The sequence below is a fragment of the Cynoglossus semilaevis genome, chromosome Z, assembly GCF_000523025.1.
Source record: "Cynoglossus semilaevis isolate Cse_v1.0 chromosome Z, Cse_v1.0, whole genome shotgun sequence".
Lineage (NCBI taxonomy): Eukaryota > Metazoa > Chordata > Actinopteri > Pleuronectiformes > Cynoglossidae > Cynoglossus > Cynoglossus semilaevis.
The window spans coordinates 10,628,144-10,645,533 of record NC_024328.1 but is presented as its reverse complement, the minus strand read 5'-3'; the positions used below and the strand labels follow the sequence as shown (position 1 = coordinate 10,645,533).

General features: G+C 42.4%; 1 protein-coding gene across 2 annotated transcripts in view; it reads left to right on the top strand.

The window, feature by feature from the left end:
- Positions 1–17,390, top strand: part of znrf3 (zinc and ring finger 3) — a 62,858-nt gene that overhangs the window by 24,317 nt on the left and 21,151 nt on the right. For both annotated transcript variants that reach the window (XM_008336267.3, XM_008336266.3), the window contains exon 2: positions 9,330–9,452. In XM_008336267.3, the coding sequence (XP_008334489.1) occupies positions 9,330–9,452 (123 nt within the window). The remainder of the gene's footprint in view (positions 1–9,329; positions 9,453–17,390) is intronic.

The window sequence follows — 17,390 nt, the reverse complement described above, 5'->3', positions numbered from 1 at the left end:
TAATAATCTTCTACAAAGGCATATGTAAAGGTTTATTTGCCTTTAAAATAATAGGATTATTTGGGAAACCAGTAGAGAATTTCTGGTCTTTTTCCCCATTGACTTACTAAGTGCAGAGGATAAAGCTGTTTAGTCTACAGTTGTAGAGTAACTGGAAGGGGTGAAGGGATTGGAATCATTCCCAATGTTGCAAATTCCTGGGCATCATTACTCATTGTTTAATGATTCCTCTTACTGATTCCATGGACGCATTTGGCGAAAAACATGTTGGCGTGATTATTTAACACACACCTTTGTAATTTGGTAGTTTCAACATGGCGTTGAGTCTGAAGTATGGTTTTATTTTACGAAAAAGACTCTGTTTGCAAGACTCAAACCTTGACGATGACAAATCTGGCAAATACCGCCTGGCGTTAGGTAAAATTTGCAATTTTCAAATAAATTGTCAAATTTTGATGCATACAAAAAAGTGTTAATGCAAACCAGCTGTTGGTACATTTTGTCATTTTGTACATTTGTCCTAATCCTATGGGAAACGAAAAGAGAATTGTTACGGAGTCAAATTAATAAGTGGCGTTAGTGATAGAAACGGAATTGGCAGATTCTTATTCATTACCGTTCCTAGTTATGTGACTGTAGTAAAAATGATAAAATGTCCCATAAAACACAACATCAAAATAGAAACTACATTATAATCATGATAGCTTACAGAATACATAGGTGTGGTTGTCGTTAATTCACCACTTGAGTCCTCGGGTTTGAACAAGGCCGTAGTTATGTTGTCCAGTCCACTGAGCAGGTGTGTGAGTGAGATGAGAGATGGGAGGAAGAGCAGTAGGGGACTATGCTCTAATCCTTTTCCAGCCGGCCAAGCAACAGCAGCTTGTCCCGCATTCCACAACCCTGGGGACTTTAAGGCAGGGAGGGAGGGAGGGCGGATTGGTAGCATTCCTCCATCATCGGGGCCAACAGAGACGCCCCACAACATCAAAGGCCACTCAGAGCTTAGGTGTTGATGACTGCAATCCTCCCCTCTGTCCACTTTTAGCCACCCAAACTCTCAGCCCGTCAACATGCGCACACAGTGCTGGCCGACTGTGTCAGGTATGTGCAAATATGTGTGATCTGTGCCCTCTTTCTGTCCCCCCCGGAGGCTCAGCAGCCGTTCCGCAGGAGCATTCATCATAGCTTGTTGCTAAGTGACACCGACTTTTGTTTTATGGGGCGAGGTAGAGCAGGGAGAATGCCACTGATAATTGGGGGAAAATAGTTCCATCAACCTTACGTAAGGTGGTGAACAATTGCTGTCATTTGAAAAGTGGTCGTTCTTTTGAATTTCTTCGGTGATTACTGATTTGACACTTTGACACAAAAATTTAAGTGTCAGTGTTGGCAAATTATTAAAATTTGACTTTTGTTCAGCCCCAAAGACCTGCTTTCTCATTTCGAGATTTTTTGATTCACATCTGTTTAGTTGAACATTATCAAATATAGTCAACAACAATCAGGGTGTTTGTGTGAAGTGAAGCAACATGTCTTGTGCTTTGTACTAGTGTAAAAAAAAAGGCATCAATTACATTTTATGCCATATTAAACTTTTGGTGCTCTGAGCATACGTTCTGTAATTCGTCGGTTATTGATCATAGAATTTATTGATCATTTTACATGGAGTTTTGCAGGCCTCACGCTAGGTTTCTTATCTGTGAATCGCAGGTTCAAATACTTCTATTTTTTCTTCTACTTGACTGGTCACAAAATGTATTTGATTTTTTTATTTTATTATTAGGGCTAGTATTTGCTCCCAGAATGACAGCAGCGTCCTGTGCACTCAGACAATACGTGCAGTTGTGCCTCCCACCCCTCCCCTTTCCAAAATGGTGGCATCCAGCCCAATGTTGACCCCTGAACTTTGTCGGCTTGTCCTTTGTTGTTTTCCGTGTGGGTTTTTAGAGTGAAGCGCTGAAACTGACACCGGGGAGAGTGTGCTCACGCACAAGCTCAAACACACGCCATTGACAGTTTTGGGATGCACCAGCAGGGACTTAATAGAGTCACAAGTTGGGCGTCATGCTCAGTGTTAAAGCTGTCAACCCCACAGCCTTGTGCTACATATCAGGACATTTACATGATATTGGGTGTCTTCTGACAGCGTCCCCTACTCACGCTGAAACCATGACACTTGTTTGCTTTGCCTGTTGCTATGAATATGGTGTGTAGGTGACTTTTATTCAAAGGGTTAAGGATGGAGCAGGGGGAGAGTGGTGGGTGTGATTACCGACATGGCTCAACCAACAAATGACGGACAGCCAGGGTCGAATCACAAATCAGGCTCACATATGGTCTGCCCTTGACTTTATCTAATTAACATTGAACTAAATTGTCCTCAGTTTCCAGAGAACACGCATCACAGGAAAACCCGCAGCTCTGCATTTTTACGATCAAATAAATGTTCCGTTTAATTATTCAACTATCCTGCGCAGAGAAGACAAAAGGGAGGAAGTCTTCATTATTTGTGAGGAAAAGCGCAGGGATCCCTTTACGGTGATAAAGTTACCGGAGGAGGAGTGTCGGCCCCACCTGTAGGGCCCTCCCAGCTGCTCCGCTGTAACTGGATCTTGACTCCCTCTCTTCTCAAGGCCACCCGTCTTCTTTGAAGTTATTTCTAGTACTGGGAAAGAGGCTCTGTGTGTGCGTGGTTGGTCCGTGTTTGCATGCATGTGTGTGGCGTTTCTTGAATGCATTCATGGTGTGTGTACATTTGTGCATACTGTACATAACAGGTCAGCACACCAAAATCACGATTGTTTTTTTTCTTGTTTTATGAGAACATCTCAAGGATAGGAGCAAGTCGAAGTCAGAATTTTACTTACCGCTCTATAAGACACCACAGAGGGCGCTAAAACCCAATATGAGAATCTTAGAGAATATTACGATACTCATGTTATTAGTTATCAGTGTGAAAAATGTATAATTTTGAGAAACAAATTGATAATTGGTGACATTTGTGACATTTCTGCCTTTTGACACGATACAGTGACCAAGTAAAAATCCGATCAATATTCAAGATTCGTGTGTTTATTTGTCACATGATCAGTTCTGCACAAATAACTACAGTGAAATGTAGCCCTGAGGCGCTACATAGACTATGCATATTCAACATATTCTACATTGTACAATATGAAAAAAAAACATGTAAAGAAACATGTATGTTTATGTTTGCCAATAATTAACACTACCTTTATGTTTGAAGGCATGCTAAGTGATAAAGAAAAATCCCTGATATTGTTCCCTACATTTTTTAGACAATGTGAAAATTAAATTTAACCTGATCTCAGTTCTTTTTTTTGGACTCTTCAGTAAATGGACATGATTTGCACCCAGACCAAACTTTTTCAGCCAAGGCCACTAGTTATAAATCCTTGTCTTAAGTCAATTTAGTCAAACCTTCTAACATGGTGTTAGAACTATTGGACTGCAGAGTGTTCTTGTGAAGACCAGCAAAGAAGGTGTGATAATGAAGCAGGAGAAACGTTGAGAGAGAAGTCAACACAACAGATTGTGTGACAGATTTTTTTTTTTAAATTTGTCACCTTTGAGCTATGACTGTCAATCATTTATAACATGTTCGGTACATCATGACATGCAGTTACTAGAGTGAGAACAGCGAACATGAAGATTGTTTACCTGGTTTGTTTTTTTCAGTTTTTTTCATGTTTTAATCAGAGCTACGCAGTCGTGTTAGCTGTGTAGATTATAATTAAGCAGTAAATAAGAGATTGTTAGATAAGACATCAGTGTATATAGTGTTGTAATTACTCTGCAGAATCAGACATTCACTCGTGTTTGCCCCTTTGTTTTTCCTCACAAGATATATAAACTGCTGCTCAAACAAACATCATTTTCCCCCATTTCTTCCTTTTGTTTTAGTCTGATCCAAAAAGCCAATGGACTGGTACACATCTGCAGAAGACGAAGCACTGTAATTGGTTGACACACCTGCACTAAAGGGCACGGCAGCGTGAGGTTTTCTCTGTTCTGACCGCACCGCCGTTTGTTGTGACAGGTGCAGCAGGTTGTCTGGTGAAGGTGCTGGTGCTAACATGTTGACATTTTTTGTGTTGGCCAACAGTTTTCTGATTGTTTGTTGGATGTGATGAGCTGTTTGTCATTAAATGGTCTGCAGTAATTAGCAGTTGTATTTTCTGCTCCATGCTGATGCTGGTGTTGTAAATTCTTCTTGTTGCTCCTGCTTTTATTTCCTTGGACGTTTATACCAATTTTAATGGAGGTCAATATTTTTCACCTTTGTTAGAAATTTAATTCTGAAGGGATTATTATGCCTAAAAAAGAATTATATAATAAGGATATATATATATATATACTGTGTGTGTGTGTGTGTATATATATATATATATATATATATATATATATATATATATTATAAGGAATCAAAAATGAATCACATAAGGAGGAAGGGCAATAATTAAAATAAAATATATATGAAGTCTAAAAGAGTATAGCAACATTATTGACCAAAATATTGCTTGAATTATATTAACATATGTCAGCTGGTAGAACTGATACACTTAACTGCTTCTTGTATAGTATGTTTCATATAAAATAAATGTATAAATGTAAAATGCTTTGTTGCTATGGAGTAATATATTTCTAGTGTACCAACAGTAGAAGTGCAAAACATTACAGTTGCTGTGTTGTCTGTTTTACTCCTGGCTCGAAGCCCAGAGCCATGTTTTTGTAACATCTGCCCCAAAAATTAGTGGGGTACAGATTTGGCACTTATGTGCAGGTGTAATTGTTATTATAATGTGGTTTGTAGGTTTGGAAATGGAGAACACTTTTAGCTTGTCCCTTAATCTGGGGTAACTACAGGGGGAAGGCCGTATTGAGATTTGGAAGAGATTTACAACAAATGCCCTTTCTAACCTGGAAATTCAGGACTAGGTGCTAGTGAACCCAGAGCCTCCAGAGTTTTACCACTACACCAGCCTTGTTGAGTTTTGTTATAATACGCCTAGGTATGACAAAAAAAACCACCAAGCCATTAGTTTGTTTTTCTGTGCTGTTGTGTAAACACTCTGTGTGTGGCCCTTTAAAAGGCATCTCTGGTAAATTCGTCTGCGTTCTACCACATGACTCTGTGACATACTGTACCGATCCCTGGAACCCACCCCTGGTTAACCCAACCCAACAACCCTGAACTCTACACCCCACAGTGATGTGTCATTCCAGTAAGTTAACAATACGGCCGCCATATTGAGGGAGGTTAAAGCACAGTACGGGTCGGTAGGCATGCGTCAATGGTAGGGTGGTGTGGGGGGAGGCGTCGGAGGAAGGTGGAGCGGTCGGGTGAATTAAAGGCCTGGGTAAGTGGGCGGAAAGCCTACACTGGGGTGATTGAGTTCATAGTGAGCAATGTGAGAGATGCCACCAAGATACCCTATGTGGTCACCCATGTTATGTGTCAGACTGCAGGCTGCCTACTATATGGGTGCAAGACGCATGAAACACACTTGTTGCTCTTGCAGCAGAGTCCCTTAAGCTTTTGTTCTTTGTTGATTTGTGTGCATGTGAAACAGGGGCCGGCTCTTCCTTCCAAACAAAAGAAGCCAATGGACATCAGAGTTCATTGGTTAATCATTAAGCCAGGTTGACAAAGAAGAGTTTGTCAAAACTGTCTCTGACTATTACTGTTGTCTCAGACAATAAGGCAGCTTTAATAATTATGACAGAAACCTGTCCTGGGTATGACCTGCAGGCCATGACAGGACATGTTAGAATTCTTAAGAGCTGAGCTGGTGCCTTAGGTCTTTGATTTTCTTTTTTTACAATTGCCATTGATTGATAACTATATTCACATAGTTTGTGAGACTGATAATGTGTGTTTGAAGCTACACCTGTAAAAAAAAATTGTAAAGAACATAAAGTACTGTTATTTGGAGACTTTTGGATTTTGGGTGCGTGCAAGGAATATTAACCAGACGTTTTTCCCCATGTGTTAAAATGTCAAAAAAAAAAAAAAAAATCCCTAAAGTCCAAGTTTCTTTCAGAATTCTTTCTTACAAAGTAAAATAGAATTAAGATGTTTTGTTTTCCATGAAGGGAGAGTGAGCCTGGTTGAACCCAGGGAGGGCTGTGACCAGGGCCACCAATAATTTTGAAGAAGAGAAGAAAATAGGGGGTGAGGCTTTGGAGGGGAGAAGGCGCAGAAGACGTGAGTGCTGCTTGATCAAAGGCTTTGAGAATTGTGTCACAGACAGACGGAGAAGAATAGCATTGGATGGTGTGTCTTGCATTTTGATTTCCTTTGAGAGCCGGGAGGTAGGAGGGGGACAGAAAGGTCAGAGGGGGAGTCGGTGGTGGCTGCTTTCAGGAGTGGGGCTCTGTTTTCATCTCATTTAATGTTGTCAGGACACATGTTTTAGAGGAAATGGCAGTTTAGGAATAGTAGATTTGTAAAAGAAAATGTAATTTTTTTCAAATCTGGTTTTATTTTATGATATATTTTAGTTTCTTTATTCGTACCACAGTGGGGAAATTCACATTTATACTATTTACTTACAAAAGTTAGTAATTCTATCAATAAATTATACCATAGTTTAAAATGTGTTAAATCAGTTTTGGGACACAGCATCTCAACACATCTTTGGGCGCTCAGCACTGATATATACCGTGTGACGTCAACACTTGCCTGTTGCCATGATTACCAACTCAACCAAAAGTTGCTGTTCGAATGTGAGATGCAGTCTGCTTGTCTTGGTTCTTGTGCTGCAGGTGATTTGACCGTGAGGGTAGGGGGTCGGCCAGAGGTTTGGCCAAGTTGAGTGGCAGGTGGAGTTCAAATCTGCAGCCGGATTTTGAGTGGGGCCTGCGTAACAGGATACTCATGTGAAAGTCCGTCTCCCCCAGGGGTAAAACAAGAGCCGCCCCCTCAGAGCACTTTGTGGGCACCCATTGCCCAAAAACTATGGGTATGGAGGAGCAGGGCAAAGTGGAGTAATTGGGTGTTTCCAGTGAGTTGAGCTTGTGTGATATGGGGCCCAGTAGGGACCTAGCAGTTAGAGGGTACAGACACACATGAGACCCACTTCACCTATTAGGGTCATGTTCATTCTAAAGCCCTTTCTCTTTTCACTCTCCCTTCTGTGAACCATCAACGTCTACATTCGTATCTGAAAAAAATTATAACATCCTTGTAGTGGAAATAACACAGAAATGTCTTTCCTCTGAAAAAAACATTTGTCCGTAACAACAACACTGTCTGATTTGGGAGTGCAAGAGCCTCAGGACAATGGCCCAGTGTTTAGAACCTAGGGTGCAGGCGGGGCTCCCTGCTGCCATCCAAGCTGTTAAACAAGAAGCACAGAGAGGTGATAATCACTCGGAGCACTTCACATCATGGTCCTCATTAGGACCGACTCAGACCTGAGGAAAGGTTCGGATCGTTTCACACACCTTTACCTGCGTAGTCACGTCCCACTGTGGTCATTTGTGGTCACTGCCCTGGTTCATGTGGCACGAATTGAAATTCTGATTCTTGTTAGTACCAAGGTTTTCAAGATGGTCTCAAGCAGAGATCAAGAGTCCATGGTCATCTGAAGCCGGTCTGTTAGATGTGGGTGACCTGGACATGGGATGTGGCCCATGGGTCACGTGCCAATAAAGATGTCAAAAATCAATGTTGTGGTTATTAAAGGTGGCTGTTGCTCAATGTGTTCTGAAGTTGTCTTACAACCAACACAGTGGGCTGTGGGATCAATTGGAAGTTTGGGAGTTGATATCGCCCCCTAGAGCTTTGTGGGCAGTGTGTAGAAGGCAAGACCCTTTAGTGTCCAGCATTTTGAGTGGCCGTCAGCACAACTGAAGATATTAATTATTTACTGTAATTTACAAAAAAAGATTAAAGCATATGTTTCATTTTTCCCATTTCTGTCCATCTATACTTATGTACTGGTTCATGTAGTTCATACTCTTAGTGATATCCTAGTCCATCTGTTTTTTTGACCCCCTTGTTCTCAGCTTAGTCCTCCTGATAAACCCCTTAGGTCAGGGGCTTGACCTAAGGGGTTTATCAGGAGGACTAACCTTGCACTGTAGTGAGTAGTCACCTTCTGACGCCCCACCCCCCCAATTGGCCGGCCGCACAGCTAACTTGCTCCCTAAGTAACATGAAGTGGGGTTCAAAGGTCAGGGGTCGCCAGAGGAGGGACGATATCTTGGGTCATCAGCAGCACCCCAGAGGCTAATGTGACCAAGGGCTTGGCGTCACAGTTCTGGCTGATCGGGGTGTTGTGGTCATTGGGTTAATAGGATAAGTGACCTGAGGGTCAGTTTGGTCCAGTTCTAATGCTAATACAGGATCTTGTCATCGCTCTGTTGCCTCAGTTGGGGCAGGATCTTGGAATATTTCTTCTTTTTTTTTAAATCTCCACATGATACAGTTTAAATCAAGTCTTGTTTGAATGAGCTTTGTTTTATTATTGGCCAACGCTAGGTTTTGCTTTTAGTTTTTGTTGGCTTCTTGGGGTTTGATGATAGGTTCTAATATCTGAATATGATTACTGAGGTTTTATGATAAGATGGGATTAATTGTGTTTTGTAGCTCTAACTGTTAGCCAATCCTCCAACAATTGTCCACGATTAGCAATAAAATGTGTCCAAACAAAGTAAAATATATGATTTTGTACCACGGAGTCTGCCACCACTTGTTTTAAATTTCTTTAAAGATGCTCAGTCGTTCTGAATCAATTTGATTTCATGCCTTGTGTAAATTCTACAAAACTAATATTTTTTTTATTAATCGATGCAGACTGATCTGTGTGTACACCAGGTTAAACACATATTTTGGTTTCTATAAATGAATTAAAAAATGGCAGCAACATGGTATCTGACAAAATGCTTTCTTCCTGCTGCCGTTTAGAACTCGGCTTTGTTGGCACATCAAGTACCAGATGCCCAGGTTTGTTTATCTGGCGGTGCTAGTTGAGGAGTCAGGTGGGAGGCTGTGCTGTATGTTTTTTTTTTTTTTAGATCCTTACCAACTCTTCAGGGATCCATTGTGCTCCTGAGCTCATATGTTTCATCATAAAAAAAACAAAACAAAAAAAAAAAACAGAGAGGTGGCAAACAGATGACGAATTCTCGTACACAGCTGGTCCTAATCTTCTCTTTGATGTCTCATCCCCCCGCATTTCAGCGCACGTGTTTTAAATATTTCTTGAATTTTACAAGAAAGAGTTCATGGCAAGGTTTCCACATGTTCATTTTACTGTCTTTGATTTTAATACCTATAACTTCTGTTTCCCTTCCAGATGCATCCACTGGGACTATGCAATAACAATGATGAGGAAGACCTGTACGAGTATGGCTGGGTCGGAGTAGTGAAGCTGGAGCAACCTGAGCTGGACCCCAGTTGTCTTACTGTTCTTGGAAAGGTAAAGAGCTGGATGTTTTATCGCCGTTTACGTAACCTGGTCTTTGTAGAACACCTACTCTCTGTTTTCTGTCTTTTATTTTTGCTCTTTTTCTTTCTTTTTTTTCTGCCTCAGTCGTGTTTATATAACCTGGAAAGGCTATAATGTTGTTTTGCTAGTCCTTACTAATAGGTTAGAATATAGTGATACATTTTCTATTTAAAACGAACTCCTCTCTAAGTTATTAAATGCATTGTTGAACCACATTTTTCTGAGTGAGTAAGGCCCAACTCAATTGCTTCCTTGTCTTTCACCAGCCCCTTTTCTTTGTCCTCCTGCCCGCCCCCTCCTTCACTTACTTCTTCCCCCTTTCTGTGCCCAGACCCCTCTGGAGTCTCCAAGTGGCATTTTATCGTGGTTTAATTAAGTGTTCCTCATAATGGAATGTACCAACATTCCCTGGAGGACGAGGAAAAGGGAGGGCTGGCCATAGTCCCATTTATCCTGTGCAAGGCTGGTGACAGAAAGAGAGCAGCCATTCATAATTTAAGGAGCTCTGGTAGTGCAAAGACATGCTTATAGTGTACTTTCTTTTTTGGTGAATGCTGCTGCTGCTGCTGCCTTGCTGATGCACATGCATGCAGAAAATCTGGCCAGATGTAAGTCAGGTGGTGCCCACACTTTTTTTTGTGCTCACAAGCTACTTTTACAACAACCAGGTCAGTCATTTAAAATGTGGTAAATACTAAATTAAAATATATATTCATTCATATAAAATGAATATTATTTTAGTTTTATGTTAGAACTCTTGCACGTACAGCAGTGAAATGTGTTGCAACTTTGTTTGTTTTTTTTGAGTGAAGATGACCAGAACTTTGATCCTTTCATTGGTACAGGGTGACCTGCAAACAGGTCACTCTGTACAGTGATTTTTACTCCTGTCCAATCAGCTTACTCCGTGAGTTTCCAGATCTTGGCCCAGGCCTATTGATCTGCCCTCTTTTACACTCCTACTCCTCCAGTGGTTATCTGGTCTGATGCTAATAGAGTTAGATCTCTTTAGGTTTCTAGATAAGAACCCTAGATAATGCTAGATAATTTGATATCTTGTAGTGAAATGTCTCGTTTTGGTTTTTGTTGTCATGTTCCGATGATTAACTTCTCCATTGAAATGGCCCTTTTGCTGTAACTGTTCGCTCTCATATGCTCACTCTGTAATCCATGAATGCACTTGATTGCATCACACACTGATGACACCGACACGTACGATTTTAACAAGGACAAGTATTTGTTTGCAGTGAAAATAAACCTGCCTTACCTCAGAGAGATAACGAGAAACTCAAAAACGATTTCACTGCTGTTGCCCATGGTCACAGTACGGGTGGTTAGTTGCTGAAATATTGGTCCAAATGCATGTTGAGTTCTGAAACATAACCCACCTACTTAAAAATACTAAAACTGCTTACTAGAAAAAAAATCTTTAATAACAGCTCAGCATCTCTACTGCCTACTTCTGGCAATAATTGCCAGGAGCGAGCGCAAAAGTGAGACAAATGAGAAAATATAGACGTCTGCATCACTGCAGATGAGCACATCACCATATTATTTTTCCATCCATCCATCCATTTTCATCCGCTTATCCGTTACTGGGTCGCGGGGGCAACAGTTGCTACCCAAATCACATTGCACCGTATCAACCCCCCAAACCTTCCTGCGGGTGGTGAGTCCACTGGAAAGTACCAACCGCCCTAACCAGGATTCGAACTTGCCCAGGAGGTGAACCCTGGGGTTCCAAACCAATGACAGAGACATTGCCTCTGGGCCAAAGCGCCACTACCATATTATTTTTTGTGACCTATTGAAAAATGAACAACAGAGATGATTTCATTTGATTATTAGGTCTATTAAAATGCAAAGGAATTAATCCGTGCAACAAAACAAACTTTGGTCCATTGTCCAGTTGCCTGGACGTCAGCACATATTAGCTGTATAGGAAGACGAGGAAGAGAGGTCGGTCAAACCGGCCTCAGAAGTCCACGTGTGATCTCCACCAGAGTGCGTGTGTGTCACAGATATATGTGCACTGTTTTTTCCTGCTTTTCCTGTCTGGTTCCTGCGAGTGCCACAGGACTTTTAAACCCCTAACCCCTTTTGTGCCACAGCAGCAGCTCTTGCCCCCGAGAGAAGGAAAGCAAGAGTAAATCAGAACCTACTGTAGCCAACTGTGTGTGAGGAATCCTTTGAAGTGGTTTCGTTGTCTGACTTATGGTGTCAAATACAGATGACACTGCAAGGTGCCCCGGTGCTAGTAGAACACAGCTGCCTGTGGTTGCCTCTCTAATGTTACAACTTATCAGGTCTCTGCTTTCTCAGAAGCGTTGGTAAATGTTGTAAATCATGCTCGCGCCTCCGTGCACATCCGTTCTTGAGTTGAACTATTTATTGCCATCAATAACAAAAAAATTCCTGGTTGTAATTTCCTCCCCCGATGCTGGACTTTCTTAGAACTGACCTTCATCTCTGCAGTCTGTCCCACAAACATACATGGAGTTTCTTGGCAGCGTCTCTGGAACATGAAATCATGCCACTGGCTTTCCGGCTAGTAGAGATCTTTGTCACGTTGCCAGTAAGATATCTCCTCTTTCAAGCACCGCGGTGTCAGTCCAGTGGGCACATGGGGTCTAAGCCCACTGGCTTTTCCCCTTTTCATCTCGCAGGCACTCTCATGACATCAGCCCCTGACCCCCGGGGAGGTGCAGTGGTCAGTCTAACTGCTACTCTTGGCACGGTGTACATGCAGGGGAAGGCCACACTACATTTATTAACCAATGAAAAGTATACAGTGGAACCTCGAGATACGAACATAATCTATTCCAGGACCTCGTAACTCGAGGTGCTCGTATCTCAAATCATGTTTTCACATAAGAAAGAACAGAAAAAAAAATTAAATGTTCTGACCGCTTATTAGTGCTAAGAACAATGGAAAAAACATGTTTTTAATTGCTATAGAGACACACACACAAACAAATACATAGTATATAAGGATTCCTGTTATATAAAATAAAATGTGGTTTTAATTATGAGTTCTTACCTTCGAGACAGGCCATACAGTAGTGGCTAATGGACGCATGCGCTACATACAGAAGCGATTGACATTTTTCCCATTTTTTATATGCACCATTTAAAAATTAAATCATAGACACAAAGGTCAGCTCTTCATTGTTACTATTGACAGGTTTTCATTCACGTTCCTCGAGCTACGTCCTGCAAATATGTCTCTCACACTTACACAGCTTAATTCACCTATTATAGAAGATGATCACAGAGTAGTAACGATCGGGGAGGAAACAGATACAACAGATGTATGTGTCCAGTGTGTCTGGTCAGGTCAGTGGAAGGCTAGGTGTGCTTCTGCTACTTCCATTCTCCCCCCAAAATGACAAGCATAAAAATACAGCTCTTCAGCTAAAGCTTCTTGGCTGGCATAGCGTGTAAAACTTCCTGGTATGTGCTTCTTGTGTGCGGCCTGGCACTGCCTTTAGCCAGGTCGTCTCTGAACTACAATCAGTTCCACCTCAGACACCAGCCAAAGACAACATTTTATTGCAGCGGTGCATAACTTCCTTGGGCCTGGCTTTGCCGAGCCGCTTATAAATAACTGGAGAAAAAAAACAAAAACAAAAAAAAAAAACAGACTGAGATCTTTATTAACATGACATATCCTTTTTAGAAATAAATAAATGATTTTTTTTTTTTTTGTACAGACATATAATCATTAAAGTGTATCCTGTGTGGGAAGATTAGTCACAGTTGCCAAGAAACAATGTGAGTGGGCAGGGGAGTGTGTCTTTTTCTCCCATGGCTCTCAAGTTGGCACTGAGGGAAGAGCAGGCCAGAGCAAACAGCTGCTGCGTCTTAGTGCTAAGTGGCTTTTGGACTCCAACCGTGTCTGGCATGTCAGCCAGGGCTACAGAGAGGGCGTTGTGTGTGTGTGTGTGTGTGTGAATGTGTGTGTATATAAGAGAGAGTGGGTGAGGTGTGTGTGTGTGTGGGGGGGGGGGGATAGGGCTAAACAAATGTGTCTGAAGAAGAAAAATAGAGAGAGAGAGAGAGGGAGAGATACTGTAGATAGAGAGAGGCAAAGTACCTTTAAAGAGAAAGAAAAGGCAACAGACAGATGAGTGTGATATTGGGGGTGAGTGGCGGGCGAGGCTGCGGCCAGGATAGCCGTCCTACACACTCAGGTGTGTGCTAGAGTTCGTCCTGAGGCCACAGCAGTACCAGTGAGGTGTCATGTGCCAGGGCTTGTTGTAAAAAAAAAAAAAAAAAAAAAAAAAAAAAAAGATTCAGTGCCGACCTGAACTTGGCTGCCTTTTTCAGACCACATCTATTGCAGCGCAGGACAATGTTGTCTAATGAGCAGGAGGATTCCCATTGGCAGGAGAGCTCGTCCGTCTTCTATGCTGTCGGGTTTAAAGACGGCAGATGAGCCTGTGTTTTTCTGAAAGTTGCCGAACGGGTTGCTGTGTCACCGGCGTGCATTATTCCCACTTTTTCAAAGTTGGGAGCGGAAGCGGCCGAGGAAAAGGAAACACAGTTCTACTCGCTGTTGTCCGGACGGTGTTTTGTTAAATTGCAGCGAAGTCGCACCATAGTGATTGATTTACAGCTGCAGCTTTGGTTAAAATTTACTGAAGTCACCCCCCCCCCCTTCCCTCTCTCTACCCTCCCAATCCTCATTCTTCATCTTATTGATGAAGAATATTGATAAGGCAGTTTCCCTCTGTGCCTGTTTCAAATACGATTTTCTCATCTTCTTGATGGTCAACGCTGGCTCGCACCCCGGGTGATGTCCAGCTTTAAGACTTCACAAACAGTATCATAAACACCTCAGCGTGATAGGAGGGTCAGACAGAGGAGCTGCAAAAGAAAAAGAGGAGGAGGAGGAGGGAGGAGGAGGAGTAGAGTGGAGAGAAGAAAGAAAGCGGAGAGAAAAAAAAAAGCTGATGAAGTGCGTGGCACTCAGGGGCCTGTCTTTTGGGATCTCCTTTCATGTTTGTGTCCGCCTGAACTTGCTGATATTATCTTGGCCGCTCTGCCTGGCGGGGTGTCGGGAGAGGTTTCCAATGTGACCAGGCAGGGCCTCTCTCACTAGCTCTCTTTCTGTAGGTCACTCTCCCTCTCTTTTTCTCTCCCTCCCTCACCCACCCACCCACTAAGGCTGTGTCGGAACCCTTTTCCTGCGTCCTTCTTCTCCTGCCTCCCCCTCTCCTAAATCACTCCTTCACCACGTTACACGGCGCTGGGAGGTGCCTGGGATCCCACTGCGCTGGTTTCCATGGTCACTGGGAAGCGCCTTGTGTCATGTGGCTCAAAGTGAGCCGTCCCTGGGCCGAATTACCCAAGCATCAATGGGAGGCCAAATGACCATTATTAGACTTCACAGCTTAGGCCCCTATTTAAAGTGAGAAGAAAGGAGCCCCAGGGACTTGAAGAGAGAGCGAGAGGAAAAAGGAGGGAAGAAGGAACAGAGAGAGGGAGAGGAGGGAAAACAAGAAGGAAGAACAAGAAAGTTTATCTAACAGCAGTGTAAAGTTGTTTCCTTTGCCCCCCTCCACTCTTACATTGATTTTCTTCTGTAATCACGGCTGTTCTTGATAAGTCAGGCAACGGGCCGAAGCTAAAGCTCCCCATATCCGTCAAACAGCTTCCAGAAAAGACAGGGTGGCACCGGATCAAAAGGTGAGCTGTGGAAAAAGTAAATCTTAAAAAAGATAGGAGCAGACATCCACCCACGTCAACCAAATCCCTGTCTTTTCTCTCTTCATCTCTGCCTAAGCCAGTTGCTTTGCAGGGGAATGTGCCTGTGTGCGTGAGAATCCTTGTGTCCTGCGCCCCGCTGTGTATGTCATGGCTATGTTGTCTTTAAGGCTCGGGGCCCACGGTTTGGCACGGAAGCTGGAAACTAAAGCCCCCCCACCCTCCGACCCCCGGTCCCCGCACAGCTAATCTGATGCCTGTCCCAGGCACAGATGATTCCTCGGCAGGAGGGTTAGCGAGGGTGAAAATGGCAGCCTGCTCCTGCAGCTTCCAACTTTCTTTTATGCCCTGCCAGCTTTAGTCCCAGTCACAGGAGATGGAGAAGAAGAGTGCGGTTGTGTGAGTGACTGTGGGTGTATGATGGCAATGTTGGAGCCATGGTGCACTCGGACGGTGAGGTAATGACAGTGAGAGATGGGTGAGAGAGGGCGAACGCACCAGAACTTTGAGGAATGCCCCAATAATAGACGTCTGGATGGAAAGTTCTAAGACAGGTGTTGTTATTTTACGTGTCAGATTTAATCATTAAAACCGTGTTTGGACAGGTGTCATCAGCTCTGACAGGTTTTTTTTATCATTTCATCTTAGTGTTGAGCTATGATGTTATTGGTCTGTTTTTTTAATGGCCAGTAATTGAAGTTATCACTGTAATAACCTGTCATGTGACACGTAGGATTGATCACTGACAGTGTCTGGTCACAGAGGGACATTTGTCGAGGCAGGGACGAGGAAGATGTAAAGATTTTCCGTGAAGCTGAGTGTCTGGTTCGTGTTAATTTTCATTGTGTTTTAAAACCTGTGTTTCCTGCTCTCGATGTTTCCTCTCCAGCTGATCAGAAGGCAAGGTGACAAGTCACAAGCTTTAAAATATATGATCTTCCTTTTCCTTGTGAGACTAGTTTTACTTTGATGTCATATGAAGTTCACCTCCAGCACAAGATCAGATTTGAATTTTGAACACTTTACGAGGTGAAAATTTGTCAGAGGAGAAAAACTTTTTTGTTTTTTTTCCCCAAAGCTTGTTTGTTTGTTTGTTATTTTGTTTTAACAAATCTGTTGATGCCATTATTTCATTAGTGTTTTTGAATGTCTGGACCTCTTAGGGTCAGACATTGCTGGTTGATTAAGTCATATTTGGGGAGTCGTTTTATGTATAATTTACTTAAAATTTAGCACTGGAGCAAAGGTCAATTCTGGCTCTTTTGGTGCCTCGCAGTTGACAGAGACAAAAACAGCAGGTTCACGGAGAATAAATAGGTAAATAACATTTACACGGCTGTAAAAGGACTGAGTCCTGACCTGCTCTGCCTCATTTCCCCGGGGGTAAAAAGGCAGACAGTAGCAGCAGAAACAGGATTAAGTATAACATGAGAGAGGCAACAACAGCAACTTCTCTTTCATGCATGCATGGACATGGTGTGTTAAGTCAGCTTCAAGGCAGAAAGATTAGAGAAAAGCTGTGTGACTGGAGATGATTGAGGCATGGAAGCGTAGTGGCTGTTAAGCGAGATGCCACGACTTAAATCACTACATTTGGATTAGAGCGAACACAAATATTGCTGTGTGACAGTTTTGCATGGGGACGATTTAGTCGTGTTGGTGACACAAGTGTCGATTGACCATCAGGGCTAAAAGAGCTGCCGACAGCTAAGTCAGGTCAGGCCTTGAGGAATTGACAGTCAAATATTGAAATGTTTGCTTACATCGCACTCATTCCTAAATTTCCCAAAGGGAACTCCCAAGGGTTTTAATAAAGATCTATCCGATCTAATCTAATCTATTTTGGTTCATGCCCAGAAATGCAACAAAAACATAAAAACTTTCACAACATAAAAAAGTGCTTAGGAACATCAAATCTAATTTAGTCTAAGTTCAGATATTTATGCCTTCAACACCTCAAAAACTTTGGAACAGATCAAACATTAAATTCAAAGTAGTAATGTTCTGGGAGGTGTCTTAATTATCATCTATCATGGTACCAGGGTTTGGCATCAAGATTGGGTGTAAACAGAGCAGTCAACAAATTGCATGCAAGGATTGATCTTATCTCATCAACTCTCACTGAATTATAAAATTAAATATCAATTTTAAAAACATGTTTGTTAGAGCTAGAGGATAAAGGAAGGATGAAAAACCATA